The sequence below is a fragment of the Salvelinus sp. IW2-2015 genome, linkage group LG9 (assembly GCF_002910315.2).
Source record: "Salvelinus sp. IW2-2015 linkage group LG9, ASM291031v2, whole genome shotgun sequence".
Classification (NCBI taxonomy): domain Eukaryota; kingdom Metazoa; phylum Chordata; class Actinopteri; order Salmoniformes; family Salmonidae; genus Salvelinus; species Salvelinus sp. IW2-2015.
This window is the reverse complement of record NC_036849.1, coordinates 31,243,378-31,256,870: the sequence shown is the minus strand read 5'-3', so window position 1 is coordinate 31,256,870 and position 13,493 is coordinate 31,243,378. Positions and strand designations below refer to the sequence as shown.

At 41.6% G+C, this 13,493-nt stretch overlaps 1 protein-coding gene across 5 annotated transcripts in view; it reads left to right on the top strand.

The window, feature by feature from the left end:
* Positions 1 to 13,493, top strand: part of ppp2r5ca (protein phosphatase 2, regulatory subunit B', gamma a) — a 51,715-nt gene that overhangs the window by 15,684 nt on the left and 22,538 nt on the right. For 2 of the 5 annotated variants that reach the window (XM_023994921.3, XM_023994923.3), the window contains exon 1: positions 3,662 to 3,881. The exons of the other annotated variants lie outside the window; for them this stretch is intronic. In XM_023994921.3, the coding sequence (XP_023850689.1) occupies positions 3,788 to 3,881 (94 nt within the window). In that variant the 5' untranslated portion in view covers positions 3,662 to 3,787. Of the gene's footprint in view, positions 1 to 3,661; positions 3,882 to 13,493 lie in introns of those variants that run through there. 5 annotated transcript variants of the gene reach the window in all.

Sequence of the window (13,493 nt, the reverse complement as noted above, 5' to 3'; positions counted from 1 at the left end):
TGCCAGCAGCTCTTCGCAATGCTTCAAGCATTGTGCTGTTTATGACTTCAAGCCTATCAACTCCCGAGATTAGGCTGGTGTAAACGATGTGAAATGGCTAGCTAGTTAGCGGGGTGCGCGCTAATAGCGTTTCAAACGTCACTCGCTCTGAGACTTGMAGTAGTTGTTCCCCTTGCTCTTCATGGGTAACGCTGCTTCGAGGGTGGCTGTTGTCGATGTGTTCCTGGTTCGAGCCCAGGTAGGAGCGAGGAGAGGGATGGAAGCTATACTGTTACATTGGCAATACTAAAGTGCCTATAAGAACATCCAATAGTCAAAGGTATATGAAATACAAATCATATAGAGAGAAATAGTTCTATAATTCCTATAATAACTACAACCCAAAACTTCTTACCTGGGAATATTGAAGACTCATGTTAAAAGGAACCACCAGCTTTCATATGTTCTCATGTTCTGAGCAAGGAACTTAAACGTTAGCTTTCTTACATGGCACATATTGCACTTTTACTTTCTTCTCCAACACTTTGTTTTTGCATTATTTAAACCAAATTGAAGATGTTTCATTATTTATTTGAGGCTAAATTGATTTTATTMATGTATTATATTAAGTTAAAATAAGTGTTCATTCAGTATTGTTGTAATTGTCATTATTACAAATAAAGAAAGAAAATCGGCCGATTTAATCGGTATCGGCTTTTTTGGGTCCTCCAATAATCGGTATTGGTATCGGCGTTGAAAAATCATAAATCGGTTGACCTCTAATTGCTACCACTGTATCATCAAAGGTATTATCTAAGTGAGTTTCATAGATAGTCAYAATATGAATGTAATCTGTTACAAGCAAGTTATTGACTTCATGGACTTTGTTTCTCACAGTTGTGAGTCTGTCTAGGTAAGTCCCACACCTGGATTGTGCAACATTTGCCCATTATTCTTTTCAGAATTCTTCAAGCTCTGTCAAATTGTTTGTTGATCATTGCTAGCCAACCATTTTCAGGTCTTGCCATAGATTTTTCAAGTAGATTTAAGCCAAAACTATACGTCGACCACTCAGGAAAATCACTGTTTTCTTGTTAAGAAACTCCAGTGTAGATTTGGGCTTGTGTTTTAGGTTATTGTCCTACTAAAAGGTGAATTAATCTCCCAGTGTCTGGTGGAAAGCAGACTGAACCAGGTTTTCCTCTAGGATTATGCCTGTGCTTAGCTCCATTACATTTCTTTTTTTATCCTGAAAAACTCCCCAGTCCTTAARGATTACAAGCATACCCATAACATGATGCAGCCACCACCGTCCTTGAAAATATGTGTAGTGGTACTCAGTGATGTGTTATGTTGGATTTGCCCCAAACATAACGTTTTGCATTCAGGACAAAAAGTGAATTGCTTTGCCACATTTTTTGTCAGTATTAATGCAGTGCCTTGTTGCAAACAGGATGCATGTTTTGGAATATTTTAATTATTTACAGGCTTCCTTCTTCTCACTCTGTCAATTAGGTTAATAATGTGGAGTAACTACAATGTTGTTGATCCATCCTCAGTTTTCTCCTATCACAGCCATTKAACTCTGTAACTGTTTTAAAGTCAGCATTGGCCTCAAGGTGAAATCCCCAAGCACTTTCCTTCCTCTCCGGCAACTGAGTTAGGAAGGAAGCCTGTATCTTTGAAGTAACTGGGTGTATTGATACAGCATCCAAAGTGTAATTAATGACGTCACCATGCTCAAACGGATATTCAATGTCTGCTTTTTATATTTTCACACATCTACCAATAGGTGCCCTTCTTTGACAGGCATTGGAAAACCTCCCTGGTCTTTGTGGTTGAATCTGTGTTTGAAATTCACTGTTCAACTGAGGGACCTTACAGATAATTGTATGTGTGGGGTACAGAYATGAGGTAGTCATTCAAAAATCATGTTAAACAATATTATTGGTGCTTACCTACGGAACAGCAAGAGAAACTTCCCCTCCCTACCTTCAGGTTATGCTCAAACCCTACACCTCAACCCGAGCAGTCCGTTCTGCCACCTCTGGTCTCATGGCCCTCCCACACCTACAGGAATGCAGCTCCTGCTCAGCCCAGTCAAAAGCTCTTCTCTGTCCTGGCTCCCCAATGATGGAATCAGCTTCCCCCTGAAGCTAGGACAGCATAGTCTCTGCCCATCTTCTGAAAACATCTGAAACCCTACTTCTTCTAACAGTATCTTTAAAAATCCTCCTCCTCACCTCACCCATTCTTGAACTTATTTAGGCTTGCCATAACAAAGGGATTGAATACTGACTCAATTCTTATTTATTTTATTTCACCTTTATTTAACCAGGTAGGCCAGTTGAGAACAAGTTGTCATTTACAACTGTGACCTGGCCAAGATAAAGCAAAGCAGTGCTACACAAACAACACAGAGTTACACATGGAATAAACATAACGTACAGTCAATAACACAATCGAAAAGTCTATATACAGTGTGTGCAAATGAAGTAAGATTAGGGAGGTAAGGCAATAAATAGGCCATAGTGGTGAAATATTTACAATTTAGCAATTAAACACTGGAGTTATAGATGTGCAGAAGATGAATGTGCAAATAGAGATACTGGAGTGCAAAGGAGCAAAAATAAATAAATAACAATATTGGGGTGAGGTAGTTGGATGGGCTATTTACAGATGGGCTATGTACAGGTGCAGTGATCTGTAAGCTGCTCTGACAACTGATGCTTAAAGTTAGTGAGGGAGATATGAGTCTCTAACTCCCCTCAAGYCATTTCAGCTTTTCATTTGTCATTAATTCCTAAAAAATTGAAAAACATAATTCCACTTTGACATTATCTGGTATTYTGTTTAGGCCAGTGACGAGAAATCTCAATTGAATCCATTTTAAATTTAGGCTGTAACACAACAACATGTGGAATAAATCAAGGGGTGTGAATACTTTCTGAAGGCACTGTATATGTACATATCTACCTCAATTACGTCGTACCCCTCCCTGCACATTGACTCAGTACTGGTACCCCGTGTGCATATAGCCTAGTTATCGTTACTCATTTGTGTTTTTTTCCCTGTGTTATAATTGTTTTAACAAATTCTACTATCTCTCTCTGCATTGTTGGGTAGCATTTTACTATTAGTGACAAATAATATTTGATTTGATTTGACACAGTGGGCCAATTCCACCAATCATTTAAAGCACTGCCACTGTAAGTGGAATGGTTACAACGTTAGACAGCAGTTTTTGTGTTACAATAATTGATAGAAGATTTAGATTATTGATGTTTCCTAAATTATACTCACTGACACTACAGTATTTCCAGTGTGATATTTGGAGTGTATTATTTGAGATGTCATTTTTGCATTGTTTGTGTTTTCGTTTGATCACGTTACAATAGGTCCATCATGTATGTACCTTTGTCATTCAAATTGAGAATTTTACCAACCATTAGGCACTTGGAGTCATATTCAGTAATGTCTGGAATAGAATACAGTGAATTTGTTGAGTTCCTATTCCTTAAAGAAGGCAGGGCCAAGCTCAAAACGGTTCACAGATCACAGATCCAATATTGTCCCTGCAAGTCCCGCCCCCTACTCTCTGTTTACCAATCAACATCCTCTTTCCGAGCTGCCTGCCTACGTCACTTTATGTGACTGTGCTCAGCCAACCGGCTTGCTCCTTACCGTTGACGTCACTAACRAGACAGTTCCCTCCAGCAGCAGAGAGCTTCATTTTCTCATCTGCTTTTGTGCTAAAATGGAGGCTGGCCCCTTACCTTAAGTGGATTGCCTTCCTGGTCGAGTTTAGATGTTGACATGCAATAAAGCTGGAATCAGGATGGTTGTGGATGCACCTAATTCCAATGGGCCTTTCCAGCCGGTGGCTCTAATGCACTTCAGAGGTACGTAGGAACCATTGTTACATTTTGTCCTCGAGAAGAGAGACAGCATTTCTCTATCTGTTCTGTTCCCCTCCGTTGGTTATTGGCTGATTTGTCACCAAGATGGGAAGATAAGCTTTAAGGGTCTTTGTTTCAGAAGGATAGACGTTTGGAAAGGGTTTTATTGTTTCCTTATAGGGGGATCAGGGGATGGTTTTCTTAGGGATTGCAGGCAGAGCTTCATGAAAAGATTGAGAAAAAGCTGGTTTTTCTACTCTCTCTGCCCATCCCCCGCACAGCCCAGTGAGGTCATAGCCTAGGGAAGGTTTTCATTATGTTTCTCTCTGTGTGTTTTGAGAGAGTGATTTGTATGTTTTTATTTATTTGTAAGAGTTTTTTAAGAGGTAGGAGAAATACATAAATGGGGTACGGCAGACTCGGCGTGTGTTCGTTACCTCTTTTTTTCTGGCCCATGGTTTGTCACACTCCAGTTAATCTGGGCACAAATTGGCCAGAGGTGTAGCTTACTGCCTCCGCTGCAGCAGCCCCTTTTCTGCTTCTGCTGCTTCCCCGCCCTTATCTGTCTTCCTTCCTCTTCCCAACGGAGGAGAGGTCGCCACCGCCAAAGAAGGGCAAAACGCCTGTTATTTCCCTCCCCTGAAACAACAAACCTTTGAGAGTCACAGTTAGTAGGCTAATAGGCTAGCAGTAGGCTAATAGGCTAGCAGTAGGCTAATAGGCTAGCAGTAGGCTAATAGGCTAGCAGTAGGCTAATAGGCTAGCAGTAGGCTGATAGGCTAGCAGTAGGCCTGTCTCTTATACACATCTAGATGTGTATAAGAGACAGGCAGTAGGCTGATAGGCTAGCCTAATAGGCTAGCAGTAGGCTGATAGGCTAGCAGTAGGCGCATTTAGTAAGCTCTGGGCTAGCCAGCACACTGAGTCAATAGCACGCAGACATGGCCTTTTCTGGGAAGGTGGGCCTATGCTCCCCACTGTTCTGTGAAAGCCAATGGAGTTGGTGGTGTTGAATAAGATCCATTATGCCGTGGGAAGTTATTGATTTGGTTGTGAATTGGAGTCGACCAACATCCCTACATTGAATGACATTCTTTTGTTTTGAACAATCAAGTGGTCTCTCTCCCTCATCCCCTGTGTCCTTGTGAGACATCGGAGGCTCCCTCTTGCTAATATAATAGGAAAAAAGGCAGTAGAAAGGCCTTAGAAGTATTATTCAGAAAGAAAGGTACAATGGAAATGTGGAGAATGCGATGGGTGCATTGTGTTTTGCTAATGAGGCATGTTTGACCTATTCAGAGCCCATGTCTTTGCCAGTGACCTGTCAAAATAATACAAAAATTAAATGTCACTGGTCCTTTGTGGCTCAGTTGGTAAAGCATGGCACTTGCAACGTCAGGGTCATGGGTTTGATTCCCATTGGGGCCACCCATATGAGAAAATAAAATAAATATGTATGCATGCATGCATGGTTGTAAATTGCTTTGGACTAAAGTTTCTACTAAATGACATATATTATAAACCGGGTCGTTTGAGTTCTGGATGCTGATTGGCTGAAAGCCGTTGTATATTTAAGCAATAAGGCACGAGGAGGTTTGGTATATGGCCAATATACCACAGCTAAGGGCTGTTCTTATGCTCAACGCYGAGTGACTGGATACAGCCCTTAGCRGTGGAATATTGGCCATATACCACAAACCCCTGAGGTGCCTTATTGATATTATAAACTGGTTACCAACATAATTAGAGCAGTAAAAATAAATATTTTGTCATACCCGTGGTATACCACAGCTGTCAGGCAATCAGTATTCAAGGCTCGAACCACTCAGTTTATAACAGACCTTATGTCACATTGGAGCTCCTTGCTAAAGCCATTTATAGGCTGTAATACCACTATCTTGAAATAAACAACCAAAATGTTTGCCTGGAAAGTTTTTCACAACTTACAGTAGCCCGTACTGAAACAGATTGCGATTTTTGTTAACTATTATGTGATTATGACCTACGGAAATGTCACTCTTAACCCAATATGACTCCCATTACTGCTGTTATTATAGTCACGTAAAGATGATCAAGGCTGCCTCTGTGACACTYTTGTGTCCTATAGTAATGGGGGTTACATCAGGGTTAACATAGATGCTTTTATCTCTCTTGCACATCCCATTAGAGGGTATTTTAGGCACATGTACAGTAACTTTATCAGCAAGCGTTTTTGTAATTGGAGAAGTCTGCACATGATATGGGCAAGGTAAGGGTGCATGCAGAGCTGGTGATTTTAACTGACAGTGGCACTGTTAGATTWCTTTAGAATGCAGTATTGATCCTTCATTCTGTCCTTGTTTCCTTGCGGTAAACACAAACCTATAAGTGATTGGATGGCTGAAAGAAATGTCACTGCCTTTATTACTTTTCCCAATCCAAACAATGTGGATTTGTGAGGCCTTTCTGATGTATTCGAACCGAGTCTTTGCCTAGTGTCAAATACCCACRAGCAGAAATGGAATGCCGTTTGAATCTTTGCGTGTCAAAACAGACATGTCAAATAACTTGTTGACCAATCAGGACCTGAATGACTGCACGTCTCAATCATTTAACACATTCATACATTTTTTTACGTAGTTATTACTAATTTATTACACTCGTATTTCATATGTCTCAARMACACYTATGCTATGATGCTGGTAAAGTTTTGTTTCGTGCACCTGCCGCACTAGCGCAAARGCACTTCCCCAAGCTCTGGACAGTGCTGGTCATAAAGCTAGCAAAATGACAATCTGTTTCAGTAGCTATAGTTAGTTTGCTAGCTATCTAGTTAGGTGTCGTCATTTAAAATACCCCTYATTTATAAGACWGTTCTTATWTGATTAAWGGTGGMRSSYKCCACCWATGTGAAGCTAGCCACAATAGTGGAATTTGCAGTTTGCCTTCAAAATAAGTGATGCAATTTAATACAAATAGTGGAATAGATCGTGCTAAACGATATAAAAACAAATGACAATTTGTTGACATATCTGTTGAAATCCCACTGGATGTATTKGACTTTAGAATTGCWTTGGTGGCATACTTATTAACCRGTACAGCCTTACCCCCTGMCATTGATCCACAATCCATAGGTTATCAGTCGACTCAGTGACACCCAGAGAACATTAGCGTCGTAGCTCTTATTGCGGGACWCTGAAACCACTGTGAATTGAGGCACATTTAATTGTACCAGTCAACCTACTATGTGTATTGAACACTATTCCAGAGGAAAAACAATTTAAWTTAGGCTGGGTTTCTGTATAGCACTTTGTGACATCTGRTGATGTAAAAAGGGCTTTATAAATAGATTTGATTGACAATGTATGTTTTGGAGCCWGATAACTGAGGAGTACTTTGGGGGGAAGAAAGCTATTGGGTACTGAGAAGACCCATTTCATTGATCTCCAATCCTTAGGTAAGTCTGTACAGTGCAATATGAATGTCAATATGCACAATAGGCTGACTGGGGAGGTGATTTCCCACAGTCAAATTCCTGAAATAAGAGCTACGATGCAAATATTGGTGTCAACGAGTAGACTGATACCCCATTTCATTGCTCCACATTCCAATAGTCCAACCTTGTTTAATATTATCTAGTCTAAATATGSAATGATTCCAATTGTAACCTTCTGCATCGCTTTCTAAGAGCGACTTATTTTGAATTGCGAAATGCAAATTCCACTATTGTGCCTAATCGTTATTGTGGCTAGTTTCACAACACACAACCCGGTCCGGTCAAGCCATACTAGCTAGATTGCTGCTTGTAACGTTAGTTTTGGGCAACAAGGTTAAGTAGCTGGCTAGCTAGTTATTTCAATAGAAGAACAAGTGGCTACCTAGCTAATACTTACTCYCATGGATTCCTAAATCATTGCACAGAATATTGACAATGACAGCAGTTTCATTTGTTTTCAGGCTGGTTGTATTTGTGCTAGCTAGGTACCAAGCTAAAGCTAGCTAGCTACCCCAGAAGTTGCTAATAACATCTGTATCAAAGTTATTTGCAAACAATTTTGATCCTTGTCATTTTGGTCCTGATCCTATTTCAAATGCTCACACAGTCGAACAAATAATGCCTTATTAGCAACGTAGTATTGTACAGCTTTGACAGTGATAGTAATGGTGGCGCTTGYCTTGCACATGCAAATTCGGCACACACAACATTCTATAATAGAACAGTGTTTGACGTATCTTTTTTGACACGCGAAGACCCATATGGCGTTCCATAGCTTTAAACACACACCACCTTCACCTGCAGGGCCCGCTTGAAACCAGGGGTTGGATCCACAATTCTTTAAKAAWCGTTTAGTTKTGAACAGAACCACTTGTTTTTTTCAATCCATTCCGCTGTGCCGAACTGCAAAATAAAGTTCTGAACCTGTTCTAACTAACAAAAAAGTAGCAGTTTATATCATTCAAWTCTTTTTAAARTTTACGTTAACTCYACCATTAAKTGACTTCACTAATCAGTGTTTTGCATGTGTAAAGCTCAAGATGCGACTGAAATTTTGCGGGTGGGGAAAGAGCTAGAGAGGGTGGAGGAGGCTTGTCTTGAAGCGCTCGGAATCTTGTTATGACATACATTATCTATGTAAGGTAGAGCTCCGAGACAGGAACCACCAAGACTCTTCCTAGAGCTGGCCGCCCGGCCAAGCTGAGCAATCCGGGGAGAAAGGCTTTGTTCAGGGAGGTGACCATTAACTTAATGGTCACTCTGACAGAGATGGGGAAAAAAGTCCAGAAGGACAACCATCTCTGCAGCACTCCACCAATCAGGCCTTTATTGTAGAGTGGCCCGACATAAGCCACTCCTCAGTAAAAGGCACATGACAGGACGCTTGGAGTTTTCCAAAAGACACCTAAAGACTCTCAGACCATGAGAAACAAGCTTCTCTGGTCTGATGAAACCAAGATTGAACTCTTTGGCCTGAATGCCAAGCATCATGTCTGGAGGAAACCTGTCACCATCCCTATGGTGAAGCATGGTGGTAACAGCATCATGCTGTGGGGATGTTTTTCTGCGACAGGGACTGAGAGACTAGCCAGGATCGAGGGAAAGATGAACGGAGCAAAGTATAGAGAGATCCTTGATGAAAACCTGCTCCAAAGCGCTCAGGACCTCAGACAGAGCCCGGACTTGAACCCGATCCAACATCTCTGGTGAGACCTGAAAATAGCTGTGCATCAACGCTCCCCATCCAACCTGACAGAGCTTGAGAGGATCTGCAGAGAAGAATGGAAGAAACTCCCCAAATACAGGTGTGCCAAGCTTGTAGCGTCATACCCAYGAAGACTCGATGCTGTAATCGCTGCCAAAGGTGCTTCAACAAGGTACTGAGTAAAGGGTCTGAAATACTTTTGTAAATGTGGTGTTTCAGATTTATAAATGTGCAAACATTTCTGAACCAGTTTTTGCTTCATCATTATGGGGTATTTTGTGTGTGTTGCCTGGAGATTGAGAAACAGCTTCTGGCTCTCGATCCCAGCTTTGATGCACCTGCACCTTCTGGATGGCAGTGGGGTGAACAGGCCGTAGCTTGGGTGGCTGACGTCCTTGGCCTTCCTGTGACACCAGGTGCTGTAGATGACCTGGATGGCAGGCAGTGTGCCCCCGGGGATGCGTTGGGCTGACCGCACCACCCTCTGGAGAGCCCTGCGGTTGCAGGCGGTCAGGGTCTTAGGGGCCAAGCTGAATTTCTTCAGCTTCCTGAGGTTGAAGAGGCGCAGTTGCGCCTTCACCACGCCGTCTGTGTGGATGGAACATTTCAGGTTGTCAGGGATGTGCACGGCGAGGAACTTTTCACCRTCTCCACTGCGGCCCCGTCAATGTGGATGGGGGTGTGCTCTTTCTGCTGTTTCCTGAAGTCCACAGTCAGCTTCTTCGTTTTGTTGAGGAAGATGTTATTTTCCTGGCATCACTCCGCCAGGGCTCTCTTCTCCTCCCTGTAGGCTGTCATGTCATTGTTGGTAATCAGGTCTAATCATTAGCCTTCACCAAGACAGTTTACAGCCTATAGAAAATAATTGTGTACTCACTTGATAACAATACATTCCTCATTGCACTGTGTTGTAAAAACGTAGGCCTAATCAATAGTGGAGCGTTGCATGCCCGGGGACCACTGAGCATAGCCTGGAGGAACAGACAGATATGCCATTTCATAATCTGTTTCCTTTTTTTGTGCACTTTGACTGGTAAATATTTGGCCTATAGCCCTAATATTTAGRTTTTTACTTTGGCTACACACATCACTGGCCTCTCTTCTAGCTGTTTCCATGCGCAATAGGCTACGCAAGCCTCTCCGCTATAGGCCGTTCCTCTTATTGTGAAATTCCAGGTAAAGTGACTATGCATAGATATTAAACAGTGAGTAGCTGCAGTGTATTAGAACAATGGGGGGGTGGGGGTCAATATAAATAGTCCAGGTGGCTTTTTTGATTAATTGTTCAGTAGTCTTATGGGTCGGTGGTAGAAGCTTTTAAGGAGCCTTTTGGACCTAGTCTTGGCGCTSCGGTACCGCTTGCCGTACGGTAGCAGAGAGAACAGTCTGACTTGGGTGACTAGTGTTTTGGGCGTAACTCTGACACTGCCTAGTGTCTGACACTGGCCATTTTGAGGCTGTAATCGAACCCACAAATGCTGATGTTCCAGATACTCAACTAGTCTAAAGAAGGCCAGTTTTATTGCTTCTTTAATCAGAACAACAGTTTTCAGCTGTGCTAACATAATTGAAAAGGGTTTTCTAGTGATCAGTTGTAGTGGGATGTACGCATTACCCTCTGTGTAGCGCCTTACAGTCGTATACCGAGAAGTTGCCATACCAGGCCGTGATGCAACCAGTCAGGATGCTCTCAATGGTGCAGCTGTAGATTATAAAAAAACATTTTTTTGAGGATCTGGGGACCCATGCCAAATCTTTCCAGTCTCCTGGGGGGGTGTGTTGTCGTGCCATCTTCACGGCTGTCTTGTGTCATGACGTTGCCCTCTGGGTACAGCGAGCACCATCCCCCTCTATCTCCTACACTCAGGCTGCTGCGACCTCAGGTGGTAAATTCCTGGAGGAGATTATCTCCTCATGGCCACAGTATAGAGACAGAGTGAGTTTCATAGAGAGGACAAAGGAATTTCTTCCACCTCACAGAACTGGYGAACCGAATGACATTTTATGTTCTGGAGAAGGTACAAAAGATTGAAGAYTCCATCTACGAACTGGTCCGTTTGGTACAATTTTGTGAAACTCATGGGAGACAATACGTCCACATTACCATAACGCTGTTTATACAATAGCCTCAGTTATGAGGTTTACATCTAATTGTTGTATAAGATGAGTGAGGATGATACTGTTTGTGAAATTGTGTAATGTGATTTTGGACTGTTTTAATGAAGGAAACTCAAATTCRCTAAAGTTTCACTAAGTCATTGGCACGCCCCCGGGGGCACAGCCAGGACCTGGCATCATGAGACAGCCTTTTCTGCTCTTCCGAATAAAACCCCCACCCGGGTTTTCTATCACCAGACCAGCTTACCTCGATAACGAGAGGGCCAAGGGTTGAGAGGAGACCGAGCTTACCTCAATTACGAGATGGCTAAAGMTTGCAGACCAGCTCACCACGAGAGGGCCAAGGTTTGAGTAGAGACCATAAACCTAAGGTTTGAGTAGATGGCTGAATCTTTTAACCATACCACGTGGTTAAACTCTTAAACTATCGATACCGACAGAATATGAACAAGTATTTGATATTAATTACTAGTCTGCAGCTAGGAARTCGGTATCATTGAACGCGAAGACTGACAACCGCCGAAACATCTATCTATAACGACATGAATGAATGTCACTCTGAACTATCCATTCTAACCACGACAGAGAGAGAGGGCGGACAGACTCTCCAACAGAAACAAACTTTTCAACAGAGATCCTGACAACACACTGAGCGTAAATATACATTTTGATTGSAATTGTTCCCGAATGAGTGAGTGTTCATGTGCAAAGGATTAGCATTTCAATTGTTATAATTATCACTCTGTCTAACAAGCCGCCATACCGGTTTAGCCCACTAGGGCACATCCCCCGATCATTTCTTTGTAACCATATCTTGTTTGTTTTATGCATTTTTGTGAGTACTTAGTTAGTAAATAAATTATTTTAAGACAATTGATGTATGGATGACTCATAGTGAAGACTGGGTTCGTGCAGATAACCAACAATTTACGACGTTTGGAATGAGACTAACGTGAGGTAAAGAAGAATTCATTAGTCAGAAGACTAAGTGATCAGATATTAAAATATCTGAAAGTTATATTAGCAAAATTATAACTTTGTAATCTGAATATTTTCTTTGGTTCCCTGACTTCCGAGTTAATTACAGTTACATGATTAAGTAGTTTAATTACGTAATAATAATTACAGAGAATTTTTGATAAAGATTCATCTTCAGTTTAATGATGCCAAAGACACAACACTTGTCACTGACAAAGAATACACCATGAAAGCACTAAATGGTCTCGTGTTACCACCTTATTAATAGGCAGTTTGCAGTAGGATGCGTTGATCAGTTGATTGACAGGTGTAGGACTGTAGAGCAGTGGTTCCCAACTCTTTTTTGGTTACTGTACCACCAACTGAATTTTGTTTTGACCGGAGTACCCCTGAAGTACCCCCTCGTTTTTATTTATTTAWCAGTAGGCCTATGATCTCATTAGGCTTCTCAAGTACCCCCAGGGTCCTAGTACCTCCGGTTGGGAACCACTGCTGTAGAATAATACATTTTCCTCTGGTGTGGATGCTCACCAACGTGTTAGTTATGAAACCTATAGTTGATCATTATCGCCTAGTTATCCTTTTATAGTTATTGGCTTGGTGGCAGGCCCTTAACTCTGACACATCTACTTGTAGGTAGGTCTAACTAACGTTAGCCAACTTGAGTGAAATAAATCTAAAATTACACTTGTATACTTTACCTACMACGAGCTACTTAAGTCGAAMCCATCACTTCCGTTGTTTGGCTGTGCCCATAGCAACGTATTAAGAAAATTTGGTGGACAGTAAGTGTTTGACAGCTCTCTGTGCTGCAGCATGACAGCTCTGTGTCAACTGACACGGTGCCCACCCAATACATTAAATTATGCGCTGTGGAATGTGTCCCATTTTGTGTATGTTGGCATGTTCTACTGACGTTATCTCTAGGGCTGGGCCATATGGCCTAAATCAGATCTCCGTTTATTTTTTTTTGCGTAACTGACGGACAATTTTTGTAATCTCGATTTTTAAAATGACAAAAATAKATTTCTCTTAGCTTTGTTGTACAAGAGAAGGTTAAATACATTGCATTTCAAAAAGTCTGAAAAAATCAAATTAATTCAGGCCTTGTGAAATGTATTCCCAAGTTAAGCCTTCCACAACCATAAGGCCTGCTAATTATGTCATTATTTTATCTGAATAGTTTAACCTGTTTTCTTTGCAATAATTACTGATCTGTCTTTAAAAATGCTATTTTTGTTACAAATTTAACCAGAACCATGCATAATGCACATACACTTCTCGTAGCAGGCACTATAGAAAATGAACACAGGTCTTATCAACCATCTCTCAAGCACAA